The sequence below is a fragment of the Bombus terrestris genome, chromosome 4, assembly GCF_910591885.1.
Source record: "Bombus terrestris chromosome 4, iyBomTerr1.2, whole genome shotgun sequence".
Classification (NCBI taxonomy): Eukaryota; Metazoa; Arthropoda; class Insecta; order Hymenoptera; family Apidae; genus Bombus; species Bombus terrestris.
This window is the reverse complement of record NC_063272.1, coordinates 9,983,603-10,004,374: the sequence shown is the minus strand read 5'-3', so window position 1 is coordinate 10,004,374 and position 20,772 is coordinate 9,983,603. Positions and strand designations below refer to the sequence as shown.

Below are 20,772 nucleotides of genomic sequence, written 5' to 3'. Positions count from 1 at the left end.
GATGCAGCAATCGGAAATGTTTTCGGCTGAGGATGCCGCGGATCCAAGCCTGCACTGCCGAGTCGAAATCCAATTCAAACGTTGTAACGTCGGAAGAACGGTATCCTAATCGAATTTTTCGGAATGAAGAATGGAGAACGGATAGTGTGTATTTAAAGAGAAAAATCTGTATTTCAGTATCGTTACAATTTTCGCTCCAATTCATATGTACTTGTACCATTGCTTCCTCTCTATTTTTCATGATTATCGAAATTAATACGAGAATTATTCCGCGCATGGATCTATCGCACGATAATTTACCAAGTAATAATGTCGATAAATCGACGAAAGTCTCGTGGATAATAAGTTTCTCTTTTACAACTTCAGAATTTTCCATCAGACGATTTATATAATTTGTAAAATCCACTTGTCAAATTTCGTTTGTCTCATTATCAAATTTATCGATATTATAAAAGGCAGTTTGTTGACGTTAACGATTAGCAATTTGGAAAATTTTGCTAACAATGTTAAATTACGCAAGCGTGGCCAGATACGAATCTCAGATCATTGTCAATATCGTTAGTTGCAATAACGAAAAAACTAAAAGAAGAACTCGCCGATGACTTGTTGGATCGATATGTCGTGATCTTGACCTTAAGCAATCGATATCTTAACGCACAGTTACGACACACGAGGCTTTATTATTAGCGCTACTCGCAGCCAGATTGGATAAGAACGATAACTCGCGTACAAGTTGTGGTTATCGAGCATGAGGTTATCTTTCCGCGCGTACCACAGAATCTTCGTCAGGAGATCGTAAAAAAATCTGAAAACCTTTTTTACGGAAGCTCACAGAAATTATCTTCGAACAAGAGTCATTAACCTGTATCCTGCGTGCAGCAATGAAATACAAATGCCTGGTCGCTTCTGCCAGTGTGTCTCTGCGTTTGACATTCTTTTCGAACTCGATGGGATCCACCGTAAGTTCCGCCACGGACGCCATCGAGAAAGATTATTTCGACGCGAAAGTATGTTTTTATCGATGGGAATTCGTGAATGATTTGGTAAATTGTCGGTGCGAATTTCGCTACGTGCTTCAAACTATCGATCGTCGAATGTACGTTGCGCGAAGCAATCGGTGAATCGGTGGATTTCAAGAATTTCTGTTTACCGAGTCCACTTATCTGAACATGAATTTTTGTTATGCAAACATAGGTAGAAGGGAGAATCAGTGAACTTTTATTACACCAAGCGTTTGTCTTCAGCTGGATTCAGATAAACGAGTTGCTCACGAGCTACGCCGATCAGCTTCAAAATAGAAAAACAGATAAAAGTGATGATGTTAGGTGAATTATTTTTCAAAATCTACATAGCTATCCTATTAACTGTTTATATTAGCTTTGCAACTAAATAATTGCGGATTTTATCAATATCACCTAATGATAAATATCAATACCATTTCTTTGGGATAAACTTACGGAAGTATCATAAAATCCTTTGCTTCTTACAATCGATCGTACATCGATCGTGTACCTAGATAATGAAATTGAAAAATCTGCAAAAGATAGAGCTGCTCGGTGTAGCTTTTGACAGGCTCGAACGCGGTTTTCTATTATCCATGGAAATGCGTGGAACCGAAGATTTTTTGTGCACGCGTATCTGTGTCAACATAAAATGAAAAAGAAGCTAACGAGTCATTAATGCCGTCCTCAAGTTGTCACGAATCGTTTGTAAAGCTAGACGGTTGCTGATTTACGAAAAGATATATTTGACAAGGACAGAAGTGACTAACACATTGTTTATTCGTAAGTACATTTCACACATCGGTGTCACGCATTTTTGGGAACAATTTCAAAGCCAAGGAGCAAGGCTGATCAGAGAATCCTTTGATACAGTAGAAACACAAGGAGAGATGCGATAAAAAATATCATCGTGACCGCCACCGCTGCTATAACGATGCCCTTCTTCCTTCTGGATGTTTTTGTCAACACGTGAAAGTCCTTCCGAGCCTATAAAATCACACAGTGAGTATTAATAAAATGAAGAAAATGCAACTTGAAGAATATTCCTCGGTAGCGTACGTGTATGACGAATAAAATATAAAAAAAAAAAAAATACGCGAGAGAGTTTTAATTATAAAACACAATTAGCAAAGTGAAAAAGTAACGAACGAAGCGGCACATGTTTAACGTGTCTGCGCGTTGTTAATCGTCGCTCGATACTCGAGTAATTAACTGTATCGTTTCAACGCGTATAAATAAAAGAGCGTAATCACGACACGCACAACCCTCGGGGAAATAAATGATACGAACACTGGGGTCGTAGTCGGCAATGCGTTCGGCTATTGATCGACGCCGTTTCAATGAATATTTTTCATGCCGCCAATCTAATTATGTCTCTTTGTTATGGCGGAATATGGGTTACTGAACAAACTGAGCTTTCCGTACATAGCGAATCCCTGGCTCCTTTATATAACACGTTGACTGCCGGGTAAATTTCGTATCTTTCGTCTATAACACCTAAGTTTAAAATTATATATCGTTATATGCCAATGCGTATTTCAATAAAGAATAAAATCGTTCATAAACATTTAAATGTTTATAAATAAATTGTCACTGTATGATCGGAAGTATCACGAATTTTACGAAAATGATTGTTTCATTTTGTAAATACCTTTGACGAGACCGACGTCAATTTTTTATTTTAGTTTCGTTATGTCATTTGTAGAATACTGTGTATACATTTGAAAACAGATTAGAAAACTGGCTGTTTCGGTATTAACAATCTCGCGATGTTGCGCCTAATACAACGCTGCACTTCAACAAGTTTCGATTACTCGAAACGACGAGTGTATTTATCTTGAATAAAACTATCCTCAAAATTGAAAAAACTATAATTTCTTTACGAAATCGTTAGGACAATTCCGTTTCTATTATCTCTTCTTTGTTATATATTTCTTCTTATTATACTTGAACTACTTGAACATACCCGGTATCGTACTGGCGATTTTTACGGCATTCAACGTAAAATCGTTAAATCGTAAGTAATTTACCATAATTTCCAAAGACTGAGTCTTTTGAACGAGATCATCGAGCTTCTGGCCCCTGTCGATCATTTTCTGTAGGCCATCCATCAATGTTTTTCGGATTTTCGCCAGTTCTCCCTCTAGCTTCGGTATTATTTCATTCTGTTGATTGTACTCGAGCTGAAACAACAATGGTTATTGAATTCTTGGTGAAAAATATCGCCGTTTAAACTCGGTAAGGTCGTAGGTTAAACGGTCGGACGTACGACTATCTCCTTTAGAGGTTTCGAGAGATCGATGACCGCTAGATTGGTTAGGTCCCTCGCGAGATCAGCCAGAATCGGTAGCTCCCTGTAAATGCTTCGCAATCTCTCGAGGAACACCTGGGAACAGAATTCCAGCTTCGCTGCTGACGAAGGACAATCCGGTTTCAACGTCAGGCAGGCGTAATGTAGTTCACCGATGAGCACGTGCACCGTGTAGCTGCAAGAGAATGATATTTCTAAAGAACATCTTTCCGAAATCGTTTAGATATTTTTACAAGAATTATTTTCCAATCGTCTGGGATCAATTTGACGAGAAAAAAGAGTATTTTTATAACTTATACAAACACTTTTATAATCACTCGGAAACGCTGTCAGGGTCCCGTCGCGCAATTGCGATAATATCGGTAACAAAATTAAAAAAGGTATTCCGAAAGGTAAAATTCTAGAAGTGAAAAGTAGGTGAAGTTTGACAAATGGATCTTATATTTAAATTATAATTCCGTTGATTATCTTAATTGGTGTAAAAGATCGTAATAATATCTACGAAATATAACTCGTAACTTATCAATTCTGTAATATTATCAACTAGCATCAATGAATTATCGTGCAAGAAGACTGCATGCAAAAATAGATGCAACTATGTACAAATACTCTTTGCGACTATAGCTTCGTCGTATAAAATTACACAGATTCTTCTCAAGAATCTGATTAATATGAGAATATCAAAAGAATATCATTGAAAACATCGAACAACTAAGTTAGAGTTGAATATTTCTCGATTGTCGGAAAGCTTTCCGATTTTGATGCGCCGCGTATAAAACGAAAACGAGTGTCATGATTTGAATTAGCACACTTACTTGCCCCGATCGAGACTGATCTTATCGTTCTCCAACGTCTTCAGTCCGTTGATTGTGCTGAGCGTGATCGCCCTGTACGTTGCATCCTGTTTCACCGGAAAACAATCCGCCACGATCTTGCAGCCGGATTTCTCCCAAAATGCCACCAACGCGTACTGCACCGTTGTATTCATCTTTCTCACAGGACACTAATCCGCTGTCTTCGTCCATTTAAATAAAATAAACGTTACGAATGATCAAAGTCATCCCACCCATACTCTCTCAATATATCACGCGATAATATGAATAACACATGAATTTAATAATTCAAGCCTCGAGGGAAGGGCTAAAATCTTCGCATGCTCTGTCGGTTTCGTCTTATCGAATTTATTGAGTCGGAGAGATTTAACAAACAAAAACGATTTCAAGAGGCTTTTTACGAGTATAAATATTTCTCGAATTGCAGCGGCTCGAAGAAAGACAAGTTCGATCTTCGGACAGCGATCGTTTGTCTAAGATCGTTTCTTTAAAAAAAAATTTTCTTCAAACGGCCGCCATTTTGTGAAATTTTTTTTTTTATTTTTTAAAGATTCATGCTATAGCAGCATCTATACTAATTAAGAATCCGTTCGACTTTTTCGTTTCAGATGAACAGAAAGGTTGAAATCATGCACGCCTGGACACCCTTCTTTCTCACCCCTCACTTTGCCAGCTCATAACTTTGTGAATTTTGAGTTTTTTTCGACTAATTTTTTATGTAATCTTAAAATATCAATAAACAAATGATAAAAAAATGGATAGTAAAAATATTGTTTGTTTCGTTTGTACAGAGCTTCAAAAACCGCCCGAAATTTATGCCACTAGATCAAAACACCCCCGTAAAAAAGAATAGATTAATTGTTTACGTTATCTACGAATTCTTATACTTATTACATCGATCTGATTCTTATACTTATTACATCGATCTGTTTAACCGCGATGATCAAATTTTCACTTGAAGAGGTAAACTTCGACTCGGAAAAGTCGCACTTTGTTAAATCCAAGTTATACGGGCAAATTAACACTCGCGACGAAAAATTCAATATACGGTAAATTTATATTTCAGCTTATATAAGCGCAAAAGAAAAGAATGAACAAAATTGTAGCCTCATACACGTTTTCGAGTTACAGAGTTCATGGTGCGCACATAATAGCAAAGTAGCAGAGCAATCCATCGATTTGATTTACCTTTCTTCCAGTTCGATCCACTCAACTGTCGCGTATTCGTGACGGATGCTCGGTGCCGCAGATATTTTCAAAAATCGATGGTCGTCGGTCGATCGTTGACAGGACACTTACGTTGTGGTACACCGGGAGTCATTCGCCAATTGTTCACTCGAACGTCTCAGTCTCAGTCAGTTTCAGAGGCGGACAGAGGCGGACAGAGGCAAACACATTACTTTTCGTTGGTTGTTTACTCGGCCCGATCGGTGTATCGTGTATCAAGTATGACTAATGAAACAAGTTTCGATAATGCACGATACGAGGTTCGAGCAAACTCGGTTTCTTCTTGAAGTTGTGGCCACGTTCATATGCGATACCCGTATTATCTATTGCAATTAGCTTCTTTGCGAGCTATTTCGTCTTTCTGCGATCAATCTCGCCTTTCTACGGCCAATCTCGTCTATCTGCGGTCCATCTCGTTTATAAACAATTAGATATAGATATAACGAATTTACTACATTTACGTTTCAGCTAACGCGCGAAGGACGATCGATTTTTATCTTATAAAAAGGCGAAAAAGGCGACTTTAGGTATAGGGGTTAATTTATGTTTGGAAGCTGGGTACCGTAGCATGGGGATGACCCATCAGACCTGCTTAGTTGATATTTGATAATGAGTATATTTATGTAGTGCAGACTATGTGGGCAAATACTTTTCTCAAACAATTACTCCTAGCAAATACTATTGTTCTCCTTGGATCTACGTTAGGAAGTAAAAATTACGTTTTAATAGACGTTACTAATACAGAGATGGTTCCTAAATATTTAATTTTAGTAATCTGAATAATGTATATCTTCAGATGTTACAGTTCATCCCTTGTTACGAAGAAAAGAATTATTGACAATATCGTGGTAAATAGAGATGCAAATAGAGGTATGTAAATAAAAATCGACAACGTTACCGTTAAGATTCCTTCATTAGTGTTATATAGCCCCAACCTTTGGCCTATGAGTCATTGGGAACCTGTTTACGTAGGTAGGTAACAGTACCCTTACAGCCGAGGATTTTCCCCCCTAGAAATACGGTCCTAACGGTATTCGGTAATCATGAGCCAATAAACTCATAGAAATTTTCCAAGGGTTTTAAAATAAGTGCAGTTTCAATAAGTGCAATGTTGCTTATGCTGACCCCCACCCCTCTGAAATTGACTGTGGAAGGGAGGAGCCTAGGCCAAAGGACACTTTTCCTCATTTTCGTCGAGAGGTAGTGTCGAACATTCGACAAGTAGCACTTGAACGGACAACTTAGAATCACGTTAGAAATCAATCTTTTCGTCGGTACGCGCCTGCAAGTGGTATCAAAGTTGGAGTGATTTAGATCGCAGTCGAGTCGGGTATTAGCCAGTTACACGGTCAACGATTTCCTTCGCAGAAGACATCTGAGCCAATCGTCAACAGCGTGTTCATACAAACAATCTCAGTTATCAGTTACTACAGTTGAAGGAGCGGCAATTGTGTGATCGGAAGTGGTTTCACCATCGCATATCTCTGAACGGGATAGAAGTACGATCTTAGTGATTCGGCATCAAAGATAACGATCCAGTGCCACGAACAACGATCCAAAATCGCCAAGCCAATCGTTCATTCCCCACGTGAGTTTATTTACTTGTGTTTTTTTGCGTGAATCATGCATACAATGGAAGAATTGAAAAATTTATTGATTGAGCGTGAGACAACTAAGGCGAAGCTAATGATTTTTAAAAGATTCGTGGACATAACAGATATCAAATCAGATAGTGTAGCTTTCGAGAAACGCGTTAAGGCAAACAAAGGTCTGTACAACATATTCAATCGCATTCAGTCACGAATTGAAATAATTATACTGGGTACCAGTCTAGAGGCGGAGAATTTAGAAGAACGTGAGTCCTTCGAAGCCATGTATTTCGGTGTGATATCTGTCGCTGAGAAGCGTATAAATGATTTTCGCACTGCGCAAGTGTCAGTGAATGATCCAATACCGGGAACATCTGGTTCGCATACTACATCGAGTCTTTCTGCAATTCAGCAACCGACCTTTAACAGTGATATAAGAAAATGGCTTCGACTAATGCAGCGAGAAAGAAGTATTGTGCAGGAAATAAACGAAGAGAATATCTGCGAAGCGGCTAAGTTAATACAAGAGGTTGAAGATCTAGAGGAACAGGAAGTAACCACATCAGTTGCGAGCTCCACGATCAGTGTTGGAGAACATTCACACGCCACAAACAGTAGTGAACATTCATGCGCCACAAACAGTAGTAAACATTTACACGCTATAAACAGTAGTGAACATTCGCGCGCCACAAACAGTAGTGAACATTCGTATGCCACAAACAGTAGCGAACATTCGCGTGCCACAAACAGTAGCGAACATTCGCGTGCTACAAACAGTAGTGAACATTCGCGTGCCACAAACAGTAGTGAACATTCGCGTGCCACAAACAGTAGCGAACATTCGTATGCCACAAACAGTAACGAACATTCGCGTGCCACAAACAGTAGCGAACATTCGCGTGCCACAAACAGTAGTGAACATTCGCGTGCCACAAAAAGTAGTGAACATTCGCGTGCCACAAACAGTAGCGAACATTCGCGTGTCACAAACAGTAGTGAACATTCGCGTGCCACAAACAGTAGTGAACATTCGCGTGCCACAAACAGTAGTATATATTCGTATGGCGTAGTATCTCACGTCATTAGTCGTAAATGTTCGCTGTGTCGAGGCGAACACGTATTGCATAAATGTCCTCTACTATTGGCCATGACGTTCACAGAAAGACATGAAGCAGTTAAAAGACTACGAGTTTGTTTCAATTGCTTCTATTCGGGACATTCTGTAAAGGATTGCACGCGTGGCAACTGCAAAAAATGTGGGAAGAAACATCACACCGTTTTGCATCGCGAAAACAAAGCGAGAGTGGAATCTATTCAGTCACAACTATCGCAAATAGCACAAGCATGCTTCTGGAATTCAGTCAATAACGAATACGTGGTACTGTCGACTGCGATAGTATATGTTATCGATGATGTGGGCAACAAACATCCATGTCGTGCTCTGCTAGACGCGGGATCACAAGCACATTTAGTGACAGAAGAATTTTGTGATAGATTGAAACTCGCCCTCGTTCCTGTTGACATAACACTCAACGGCGTAGGAAACAATACGAATTCCGTACAGTTCAAAACACAAATACGCATGTTCTCGGGATACAATGAATTTATAGCGAACCTTTCGTGCCTAGTGCTAAAAAACATTACTACTAAAATTCCTAACGTTCCACTAACGATGGTGAATGTACCAATGCCATCCGACATCACTCCGGCAGACCCGCACTTTCAGTATCCAGACACCATCGATCTTTTGATCGGAGCTGGTCTATTTTGGAAATTACTGCGTATCGGACAGCACGTAGTGAAACCAGGTGATCTTGTTTGGCAAAACACGCGCCTAGGTTGGGTATTGGGCGGTTGTTTTTACTTGTTAAATAACAAACAGGAAGCTTTATAATCGTGCCACCAATCGTGATGACAAACGCACGATTTAATCGCGTAATTTTGGGAAATCCAGGAGACTAATTCCCGAACGAGAGCAAAATCCATGGGATGAGCAGGAGCTCACGCGCGACAAACTATGTACGATTCTCACGCAGGTGGAGATTTGCTTAAACTCGCATCCTTTCTACTCTCTCTCGTACGATTCTACAGACCTCCTCCTCACCTCCTCGACTCCTGTTCTGACTCTCTATGGTGTTAATCAATGACAACAATCTACTTCCGCTCTAGTGGCGCTTTGGTCAAATCATTAACCTGTATCAGGGATTTGAAGGGATCATTAGGATGCTTACTCCAAACTGCTGACGACGTTCTCAACACTTATCCCATCGAACGGGGAGATCTACTCTCTGTGAAGAACATCGCTGCGTGACCGAAGGGGGAGATCTCTCTTTGTAACTCTAGTAACGCTTTTTATTTTTTGTTGTTATTATTAGTTATCGTTTCCCTGGAATTGTTCCTAATTAATTACGCCACTTTTTCTACTTTTATAAAGTATAGTATATAATAAAATGCACCGATTTATTGGTGTTAAAATAAATTAAAAACTTACATTATTAGTTATGATTAGATAAAGTTATAATCGATAGATAACACATTAATATGAATGAAAAATATTAAAATTAGGAATCATGAATTTTTAATTGTACGTTCATGTCGTGTTATTTATCTTTAGTCTATTTATTTATCTTTTAATTAAATGTAATTAATTACATAAATAATTTTTAGTCCTTTTTATTTTTTTCGTAATGAATATTAATCCTGGATACTCGTAAAAATGTGTAGTTGTTAGCATATAAGTTAGCTTGTCCGAGGGCGGTGGAAATGTATAGCTCGCTGTAGCGCGCGCGGTTGGTTAAGTGTTAAGAGACCCGTGACCAGGATCAGTATCCTGCCAAACACTAAGGAACCTGAAGACGCCACTCCCACATAGATTATTTAAACATGATTATTGGACTGCTGCCAGTATTCTGTAAATGGTTCTATCAAGTAGACAACTACAATGCTTTCTCTGTCTAAACGAGAGTAGTCCTTCGAACCAATTAGTTTCTTCGTCGGCACACAGGTGCAAACTATGTCAAAGCTGAAGCAACTTAAATCGCAAACAGCAATATAATAGACCTTTTTGTACATCCTTTTTGTACATAACAGATATTCTACAAGTCGAGTATTTCGAAATTTAAAATAGTATGGAGAAAAGGACTAAACGAATTAAAATTTTTGTGACAGAATGAGCATTGTTTCTATGTGCATTAAATATTTATGAAAGGACATTTGTAAAATACCATAAATGTTATAATTTATGGTAATAGTGTTATAAACATATCATAAAAGAGTAAAAAATTAACAATAACGGACATTATGTATTTATTTTGTATACGAGTAATTTACTATTGTAGAACGTAGTGTTAATCGAACTGAGTTTGGTACAGATATCGATCGCATATCTTCAGACAGATCGCAGAACATTCATCTGATCGCGCTAATGGTGTCCGATAATGGATTTCAAAATACATTCGGGCGTTTCCGTTAATTAAATACCTGGCGTAGGTATGGCAATCTAATTAAATCGTAAATCTTGGATCGTATTAAAATGAAGGTATTAATTGAAACCATTAGATGACAACCATTGCTCGATGATTTGAGAGTTTGCCTCCAGCCAATTAATGCTGTTTTCGATCTCCTCGATCGCATTTCTCTTAGCATTTTCAGTTACTTTTAGGTTAACTTCTCTTAGAAAAAATTGTCTCGCCTGTAAAATGAGTTTATTAAAATTTTTTATATATCATAATATTATATATTATAATAATTATACGATTTTTTGTTTATTTATAAATATTAGAAATTAGAGTTTTCGATGATTTCTGTCCTACACAATAAGTTTATTGATTGATAGATGTATTAAACAAGAAATGATTTGTATTTAACGCAAACTATATAAAATGCTATAACTAAGGCAACTAAATAGTTAATTTACAACCTCCAACCAATAGTTTACACCTTATAACAACTCGGCAACTCACGACTTCACCCCTCACAACTCGACTCTCAACTCACGACTATCCTTCTTTTTTTTTTTGTACATGGAGAAATCCTCATGGGCACTCCGCCGCTGCGACAGCAGCAGAGCAGTGTCGGACTCTTACCGACTAAAATTCCACGATGGTCTGCCTACGCGTGTGGCAGGAGTGCTCCGGGATATCTTGCGAATTACTGCCGGTGCACTCCCCGCATCCTCTTGATCGAGCCAGTCCTAAAATTTCCTAACTGATGAATTGCTAGAGGAGGTCATTGCCCCTAACGCCATTCCCCCCGCTAATCCCGACCCGTTTGGGGCGGCGGTCACGACTATCCCTGGACTCTTCACCACTCGACTCTCGACTCCCCAACTCGACTCTTCAGGTAACGATTACCTGCTAATAACTCCCAGGCCCCTTTGATCTAACGACACTTAGGCCTTCTCGCAATTTTGTTTATGGTTCACCCGATATTTCTTAAGTCATTTGTAAACGATACTATATAGTATTAACCACTATCCTTGTAAGTATCCAGACACTTGATTGACTTTTACAAATAATACCTGAATTTTACTTTACAAATTTGATAAGTTCTATCCTATAAATTTATAGTTTGTTTTTCAATTATAATTTTGTGCAAATCGAAGGTAAGTTAATTACTAAAAAGACTACTTATTATTTTATAAAATTAAGAGAATTATAAATTATTAAAGAAGCTATCAGTTGATAGCAAATCGAAGGTAAGTTAATTACTAAAAGGACTACTTATTATTTTATAAAATTAAGAGAATTATAAATTATTAAAGAAGCTATCAGTTGTATATTATAATAAAATATGCGATTCGATATGACCATTAATTTATCAGTACTCGTATTGATATTAGCTTTTAAAACCGTGTCGTAATATTACATCACGCGTAGCGATTTTTTATAGCACTTTTTAAATTGAATTACATGCTGCTAAAAATAAGTGTCTATATAGTACAACTTTCGGGCTATAGTATAGCTTCGATACGCGTTTGTTAGAAGAAGGTGAAATTACCTCTTGTAGCTTTTGATGATCTTTAAACAAGGATACGATTGCGCAGATGATATTCCCAAAAGTGTACTCGTTTGTTTCATATTTTCTAAGTAGAACTTCCCATCGAGATCTGAGAAAAGATTAGTATTTGTTGCGATGGCTTAGATCGTGAAAATTGTACAAAAGATGTCTGAGTATTTGAAAGAATGTCGATACCGTACAAAATTCCAGACGACGTCCAATCCCACGGGATTCGCGGCGATCTTGATCAACAGCTCTGCAAAGTCTTGTTTGCGAATGAATGTCTCGTCTGTTGCTCGCTCTAAATATCTGAAGTCAAACGGACACGGAAAGAATTCCCAAAGAGATAAATCGCAATTTGGCAAATTGTCCAATATTTTATAGTTATGATTTGATAAGTTTAGGAACTTTACACACGAAGTAGTTCAAAATTTGAAAAATTCGAAATTCGAGAATTACTGAGATTTGAAAATTCTTAAAATTTGCAATTCTGAGATTTAGAAATTCTTAATATTGAGTATTCTGAGATTTGGAAATTCTTAAAATTGGGGATATCAAGATTTGAAGGTCCCGGGAATCGAACATTGTTAAATTAATCCCGAAAAGTGATATTCCGAATTCCAAGATTTGACAAACTAAAATTTGTAAACGCGGCAAGTGTATAATTTTTTAATAGACAATAGGGAATTAAAAAATTTGAGATTTCCATTGAAATCGGAAATTTTTTAATTTGGAAATTCCGCAAATTGATATCACGAATCAGTTGACGATTACAAAATGCGTAAAGATAGACTCGAATTGCACTTCTTCGAGCACGTGAGCTCAATTCCTCTTTTCGCGTCTCCATTTTACATTCGCCTATAAATTTATATTCCCCCTTGGTGGAACGCTATAAATCCGACGTGACTTCGACAAATTGGACAGCGACACGCGAGAAGATAACAGAGAGCTGTGAGAGCGTCGAAGGAGCGCGTTTGTTGGCAATTAGCTCGGGAATGAATCGCGGTCTGACGAACCGATTAAGAATATCTTTGTCCGCAACTCCAGTCATCCCGATCATCAGACGTTCTCTTTCCTGTGCGTCGTTCTCCGTCTCGAGTAGTCGCGACATTTTCTCAAATATCGATCCGACGTCGGCCGATATCGTAACGAGGCCTATCGTACGCCGTCATTATCGTGAATAACAAAAGGTACACACACGGAGAATGGAAAATATTTGCCAAGTTTCTTCCCCTTACCGAACGAATAGACGATAGACCGAATATCGGCTGGTAACATTTGCTCGCTACCACCGCCGCTCTTCTCCAACAGAAATTTCCGCAGCCTCCTTCCGGCTGTCTCGAGGCAGTGTTCGTGGCCTACGCTGCAAGCTGCGTTCAATATCAAGACGCGAAATTCTCTTGAAACGGACAGAAATAAGACTTTTCTTAATGGATGCTCGCTTTGGAAAGCATCGGTGATGAGAGAAAAGAAGAGGAAAATGTAACAGAAGACGGAGATCCTCATGGATTTTTACACAATTCCAACGACTTTTTCGTTTATTTATTTGGAAAGATTAATTATTTAGAAAGCAATAGTAAACATAGGAGAATAATTTAATTTTTAAAGTAAATAGAATTGAAAGAAGATTTGAAGAAGATTTATTTCTTTGAAACTACCTTAACCCTGTACTACTGGAATAAGAATTAAAACTTAAGAATGGGACTTGCAAGGATAGAAAACATAATTTTGTTAACATATAACAATCACTAAAGTTATCTTACATATTTCAATTAAAATAACACATATTTTTTTTACTACATAATTTTGAACTAACCTGTCTTTAAATGAATCTTTCCGATGAATATGCCATCCTATTTGACGATAAATTCTGTTGATCAAATTCCTCGCATACGACTGGGAATTCGTATAAAAAGAATATAGCAAAGAAGAAGAAGAAGAAGTACTATGACAATTATAATTTTCTAATACTTGTATTACTTGAAAACGTGGAAGTATGTGGGTTCTATCAAGAAGTCTGTTCATTTGTCCAAACCATCTCATAGCCACGACCCATGGTTGATAATCGTCTTCGTTTATGAGATAAGAAGTTAGGTTCATAGCTATAGAATAGTTCAAGTCAGTTTCCGCTAGAAGAAAAGCGTCGTGCAACAAGTCCGCTCTGTTCATTGCGCTTAACATCTACGACAGTTCCAACGAGAAAACTATTAGATGACAATCAAGAAACTTAAAGGACGATATAAAGTAACCGTGATATATACCGAATGGTTGTAGAATAATAAATTGCTGAAAACGTTCCAGGCATCTTCCGTGTAATTCACGATGTAATAGCCGATCGAATCATGATTCAGTTTGATCCAATCCACTGACTTGTCCAGCGACAATTCCACTGTAATTCGCACTGTGTGTTAAAGAACTAAGAGCGGAGGTTTGTTACGTGCGCTATTATTACCGCAAGAATAATTCGCGAGGAACCAATCCAGCTTGATATCATTGTTCCTGCTTGTCACGTATCTAATCGGAATTGTCCAACTTCCGTCGCTAAAAATGAATATGACATTTATAAATGGCGAGTTAAAAATAATAGTAGCACTAGTATAATACGTATAACAGTTATACGAGACATTTCTTGTATAGATTAATATTTCGAGAATTTGAATTTCGTCATGTATTTCAATAATATTACTTTTATAACGTTTTTCTCATTTCGTTTTCTACTTCATCCTATTTATTTCACATTACTTTAGTATTTTGTATCCCCCTCTCTCTTTTCCTCTCTTCATTCTCCTTTTATTCTCTATACGTACTCGATCGTTTCACTGAATCGTGTACTCGTCGCGAAGCGTCGCCGGGATAGTTGAAAGCCTGCATTGTCTCGACGGACGTTGATCACCGGAAATCCGGGGAACCTCATCCATCGATCGACGAAATCGACGACATCGATGGCGGCTTGTGTAGTGTTTCCCAGGATATCGAATAGCTCGCGGGACTCCGCGTTACGAAACTGGTACCTTCTCAGATACTTTCTGATAGCAGAAATGAACTTAGAATTGCCAACCGCGTCCTCGAGCATCCTAATCACCGACGCCGCCTAACATTCAATCAACCAATTGCTGTACTTCTTTCGTCTTCCCTCTGTGACACTTTTTGACAATTCTCGAAAATATAAGAATTAATTCTCTTTGCAAATTTAACCCGAATCAATATATCTCAAACTTTCGCATTACGTGTATTACATTCGTTTGATGCTGAAAGGTACGCGAGTGAAATTTCGTTTTATTTCTATTCACAGGAAATTAAAAATATTTCGAATTCTTATGTCGTACCGAAGGGTTGTATTTTCTATCGTTCGATTTTATCGATTTCTAAAATAGAGAAAAGTGTACCATGGCGAAATTTCACTCATGATAGTGTTGGAAATGTTAATTTGACTATACCTACAAAATTGAACGTACTTTTTGATACGAAATTCGATCGAACATTTCTTCTATTTCATTCAGATCTTCGATTCGTTTTACAACTGGGCGAGTACGTAGTTTGATATCGTGCTTCATAGAAACGTATTTCGTGTATAGTGGAAAGGAATCCATCTGATGTAAAAGAAAAGGATGGAAGTTAAGGGAAAAATTGGAATCATTTAATATAAAATTACTGATCGTAGATTTGGAAGTGCACGACCAGCTTCCAGTCGGGGAACAAGGAATCAACTGCTACGTGCTCCATATAAGTGGCGAAACCTTCGTTCAACCAAAGATCGTCCCACCATTTCATAGTGACCAGATTGCCGAACCACATGTGTGCCAATTCATGGGCCACCGTCAAGCTGACGCTTTTCATATTGTGGCAAGAACTGTCGTTCTCGCTATGAAGAAGCTCTGTTTCACGGAATGTGATCAGGCCCCAGTTTTCCATGGCGCCTGCTGAGAAATCGGGTATGGCGACTAGATCTGATCGATGAAACACATTTTCTTAGTCGTCAAAGGCATAATCTTTTTTACAATAATTATATATTAATTCTATTAATAATACCTATTCTATTATACCTATTCTATTCTATTCTAATTAATAATACCACAGTCTTAAATATTAAATTGTGTACTAAGTTTATTTGATCAAAGAAAACTTTCGATTTTGTATAACAAAACTTTCGGTTAAAAGAAAGATTTCCCAATATAGAAACAATTAATATTCTGATGTCAATAATAAAGTAAATATATTTAAATAATTTACGCTTAATAGAATTCAAAAAAGGAGATTATTAAATTCAGGTCTAGATTAAATTTTTTAATTACCTATTTTTGGTAGCGGATAGTCGATTTGAAACATCTCTAAATAATACTTCATCGCTTTAATTGTGACATTTAAGGCGAATACTGCTTTTTGCTTGAACATAGATCTTACACAGACAGCAACTGGTATTTTAGTTCCGTTCAGAAGATCTATGTTAGATCCTAAACACTCGAAGTCACTGACGAGGAAAACAACGAAATAAGTGGACATTGGTGGCGTAGGCTCGAAGTATGCGATCGTTTTGTCGCTATCACTTTTCATCGTCTCCATTTTCTAGGGAAAATAATATTATTGTATATCTTTAACGATTCGTAATTCGTGTATTAACTTACTACAATTGGCATATTAGATTGTGCGTGATATAAAAACTTCCTTGAATAGACGAGACGAATAATAAAAATGGACTTGAAGTTTGGTTCGTCAAAACAAGGAAAAGCTGTTCGAGCGTAGAATGGCTCGAATTGGGACACTGCTAATTTTCTACATAATAAATAATACGAGTTGATCATCATATAGACGATCATAATTCCTTGACATTAAAATATACATGATATTTACCGAATAGATTTATTTTCTTCTACGTAGGTGCTCAAATAGAATCCACTCATTTTTCCTTTCAAACTACCACTAAAATTCATTTTCAAGAAGTATTCTCCTAAAGAGATATTTCTATAAGGCTTGATAACCAACATCTCACGTTTTTTTACAGGATAGACGTACTGTATTCGTACTTCCGTTTGAAATTTTTCTGCATATAATTTGGTTGACGATATAGTTAGATCCTTCGAGTGTAAAACGATATAACTTCGGTCCTTTGAAAAATTGTAATGACACAATATTTTTAAATATTTTGTATGCTTATACATATTTGTATAATTATTCTTACATTTCAATAATCGAAACTAACTTTTAGTAATTCGAGATCGATGCGAACGCTACCGTGAAATTCGTCCTTTTTAAAGTCAGTCGAAATCGCAATCACATATTTTCTGGGAACTACATCCTCTGGGAGGCGTTTCTCGATCTCCATAGATTCATTGTAATATGGAGTTAAATTATCCGGAGGAACCTCGCCGTTGATCACACGAGAATCTTTCGTCTTCATTAAGACTATTGTAATTAAGATAAATCGCCAGGCGGTCATTTTACTTCCAGAACAAGGATTCCTTGTTCCAGACACCGGCTTCCTTATCTTGTCAGGCCACAGAGCTTAAGTTGAGAAACGAGTCCGTTCTGTTTATCAAAGTTTCAACTAAATGCAAACCTCTTAACCTGTCCTCCATAAAGTGAAATCTAATTAAAAACATGTAACGTTGAGTATTTTTTAATTAAGGAAAACTAGATGATTTATAGCCATAGAGATTGGTTAAGCTTCTTCGTGTCAAGAAAGAAACATTGCTCACTTCACTTTGTGTTTTCAAATCATTTTATTATAAGAGAATTATTATATTATTTTGAATTTATTTCAAAGATGTCGATGAATTTGAATTAATCTTAAAAAGTAGACGATATTGTTTTTTTAATGGCATTGCATAAGTTTGCAGATAAAGAAGTATTTTTTTAATTAATATGTAGGAACGACTCCGTAATTTATATTGGAACAATCCGGAATCTTTCTGTACATTATACTATACTAAAGTGAAAGTATCAGAAGAGAGTGAGTATGAGGAGACTACGAAGTAGTGAACCAATGAGAATGCCCATAGCATTTTATAGACAGAGAAAATGTGTCAGGCAAGAACAGGACGAAAGAAGAGCAGACTCTGGAGAGGGAAATATATAATTCTTACATAACCTTGGGAACCAGTTACTCTACAGTGAATTACCGTGCGTTGCACTTGACTGTCTGTAAGTGTCTACTCCATACATATTAAAAACAAAATTATTAATAGAGATATTACACTTATCAAATTCTCTAAAAATTGTATAAAATGTTTTAATTAAATCAGCAATTATTTAAACTAATTTAAATTAAAATAATACCTTTAAACCGATCGTGTGATTTTATAAAAATTACATTGTATTTATTTGTAACTATATTTCATATATTTAGAATGATGGCGAGTTATAAACTAGTATATTTTAACGTAATGGGACTCGGAGAACCCATCAGATTTCTTCTCAGCTACGGGGGCGTTGAATTCCAGGATATTCGCATAAACCATTCGTCGGAAGAGTGGTTCAACATGAAGTCAAGTATACTTTTTATTACCTTATTTCCATATGAATTTCACGATCTCCAACTATATTTTAATGTTTTTTTAGCGACCCCATTCGGTCAGCTGCCCACGTTGGAAATCAACGGCAAAGTTTACTCGCAAACACTACCTATTTGCCGCTACCTGGCCAAACAGTTTAATCTGCTCGGCAAAACTGATTTGGATACGTTGCAGATTGACGCGATCGCTAGCGCTCTTTACGATTTCAGATGGCGTAAATATTGATTTCGTACCCATGAGCAAATTGATTTCCTTTCCAACGATATGCTGCTGTGAATAACATTCAATTCTGTTACATGATCCATAAGTTTCCCTTTTTCTTTTCAGTGACAATATCGTCTTATTATAGAGAGTCTGATCCAGTTTTGAAAGCCAAAAAGAAAATCGACGTAATGTCAAGAGTGTTTCCGTTTTACCTGAATAAACTGGAAGATCTGGCAAAAAATAACGACGGATATTTGCATGGCAATCAGGTAAGCGTGTTTAATTCAACAGTATACGCAGAATAAGAAATCAATTGATTTATATTTCTCATATCTTTTAGTTGAGCTATGCCGATCTGTTCTTTGTCGGTATATCAGATTCCTTAAATACGGCTTATGAATCCGATATAACCAAAGATAAACCGCATTTGAAGTCTCTGAAGGAAAAGGTTCTGGCGATTCCGAATATAAAAGCCTGGGTGGAGAAAAGACCAAAGTTGGAGTTTTAATGATAGATACGTGTTGTTGAAGTTTGTACGACGAATGGTGTAAAATTGTGCATGTGTATCCTACAAATATAGTAACATTAAAATTCAGTCATTAGAATTGCATTTGTTGCATAAGACTTAATTTGAATCTGGCGGTATTGCATATGATCAGTTAACTTACCGGCTGTTGTTTACGTCCCAATGAAATAACATAAAAACGATTCTTAAAGAACATAGCCCGATACGATTAACCGAAGGTGCATTTAAAATGCAAATTGGACAGGTATTGAAATTGACAACCGCTTCCAAATTTGGAAGCGATCAAAGTTATCTTCTCGGAAGACTAACAAGTGGCCTACTAACCTAGTTCGACAAATCGATCGATGCGCCAACGTTTTCCAATGATTTCCCCTGTGTTAAAACTGTTTCTCGAGTAATAAAATCGAATAGATTGATTGGATTGGATACAGCGGCGTTGTAAACGTGAAATTTTCGTCGATTTAGATGGAAGACCGTCGATTGACCAGCGCGGTCAGTGGCGCCTCCACTCAGTGAACGGGTGGCGGCAGCTGGTGATGGCGCGAGCAATCTGTGCTCTGAAATGATTGGTGCGCGTGGAGGACTGCGCGTCCGTCTCCCGCCGGCCGTCAGTGTGCGTGCCGCGGAGTGCCAGACTGACAGACATCTTGTTAGTAGAATTTAGCGGCGTGGTGCTGTCGGCCGTGGGTGTCGGTGTCACGGTTCCGCGTCGCGGTGCTCGTCATTACGGTGTTGTCGCCGTCGTCGTCGTCGTCGTTGTGGTCGTTGTCGTCATCATCATTGTCTTCGTCGTCTGCTACGTCGTGGCCGTCGCTGTTGTATTTTTTTTATCGTGCTGGTTCTTTCTGTGTTCGCGCCGTCGATCGTTGTCGCTGTCCTCCGCCTCGCCGCCGTGGTCGCTGTCGCCGCTGTCGCCCTCGCTTAGTAGTCTCGGTACTCTTGTCTCTGACGGTTGTCGTTTACTCGGAGACTCTGTTGTGCTACTCGTGTGGTGGTACCGCGGTTGCGAGACCCCGTTGGTGCGGGCCGTGCAGCTCGCGTGGTCCAGCGATCCAGTTACTCGCCCCGCAAAAGGCGTTGGTGGTACCTTTTGTCGGGCAGAGGGAGTTCGCGTTAGAGCAAGACCGCGAAGGAGAGAAAGAGAAGAGGGGAGCAAGCGAGAGAGAGAAGAGAGAAGAGTCATACCGTAGGTCGGTCGGCGTAGTAAATATACGGGGAGTGAGAGGAACGCACACACGGCAGAGAATAATTTTCTCACTCTGCAAACGCCCAATGAACAACGCTCCGGAGCCACCGATGTGCCGCATCGTGCGATAACTTCCGTCACCTCTCCGACCCCCGTCTCCTCCCTCCCCCTACTCCGTACGTGTATATGTGTGTGTGCCGCGCCGGGCTGCGAGGTGAAAATACCGCCCTCTCCTTCCACCCAACCCCCCGTTCGTGAGAGGAAGGTGCTACCTCGCGCGAGTAACTACGGCTAGAGAAAGAAGAAAAAAAGCCGAGTGACAGAGTGACACGGTGAGGGGAGAGAGAGACGATCCTGTGTGACCGGGAAAGAGGAACAGTGAAATAGC

The 20,772-nt window shown here is 38.3% G+C and overlaps 2 protein-coding genes and 1 long non-coding RNA gene across 3 annotated transcripts; 2 read left to right on the top strand and 1 right to left on the bottom strand.

Moving 5' to 3' along the window:
• Positions 1 to 268: 268 nt before the first annotated feature.
• On the top strand, positions 269 to 5,045 carry LOC125384949. Its single transcript, XR_007223809.1, has 3 exons — positions 269 to 1,784; positions 1,875 to 2,003; positions 4,754 to 5,045. It is a non-coding gene; the product is annotated as an uncharacterized LOC125384949 (long non-coding RNA).
• Positions 5,046 to 10,243: 5,198 nt separating this feature from the next.
• Positions 10,244 to 17,867, bottom strand: LOC100643156 (glutamyl aminopeptidase). The gene is made up of 16 exons (XM_012308111.3): positions 17,157 to 17,867; positions 16,808 to 17,061; positions 16,582 to 16,729; positions 16,252 to 16,522; positions 15,638 to 15,906; positions 15,415 to 15,549; positions 14,767 to 15,050; positions 14,412 to 14,500; positions 14,221 to 14,348; positions 13,940 to 14,140; positions 13,776 to 13,855; positions 13,198 to 13,358; positions 12,976 to 13,114; positions 12,155 to 12,268; positions 11,960 to 12,068; positions 10,244 to 10,652 (listed from the first exon to the last, which is right to left on the bottom strand). Exons 1-16 carry the CDS (start codon positions 17,391 to 17,393, stop codon positions 10,503 to 10,505), a joined length of 2,769 nt encoding a protein of 922 aa, XP_012163501.2. The 5' UTR covers positions 17,394 to 17,867; the 3' UTR covers positions 10,244 to 10,502.
• A 436-nt stretch (positions 17,868 to 18,303) lies between these two features.
• Positions 18,304 to 19,282, top strand: LOC100650878 (glutathione S-transferase). Its single transcript, XM_003395027.4, has 4 exons — positions 18,304 to 18,445; positions 18,515 to 18,682; positions 18,796 to 18,941; positions 19,013 to 19,282. The coding sequence occupies exons 1-4, from the start codon at positions 18,304 to 18,306 to the stop codon at positions 19,178 to 19,180; spliced, it is 624 nt and encodes a 207-aa protein (XP_003395075.1). The 3' UTR covers positions 19,181 to 19,282.
• The last annotated feature ends 1,490 nt before the right edge of the window (positions 19,283 to 20,772 follow it).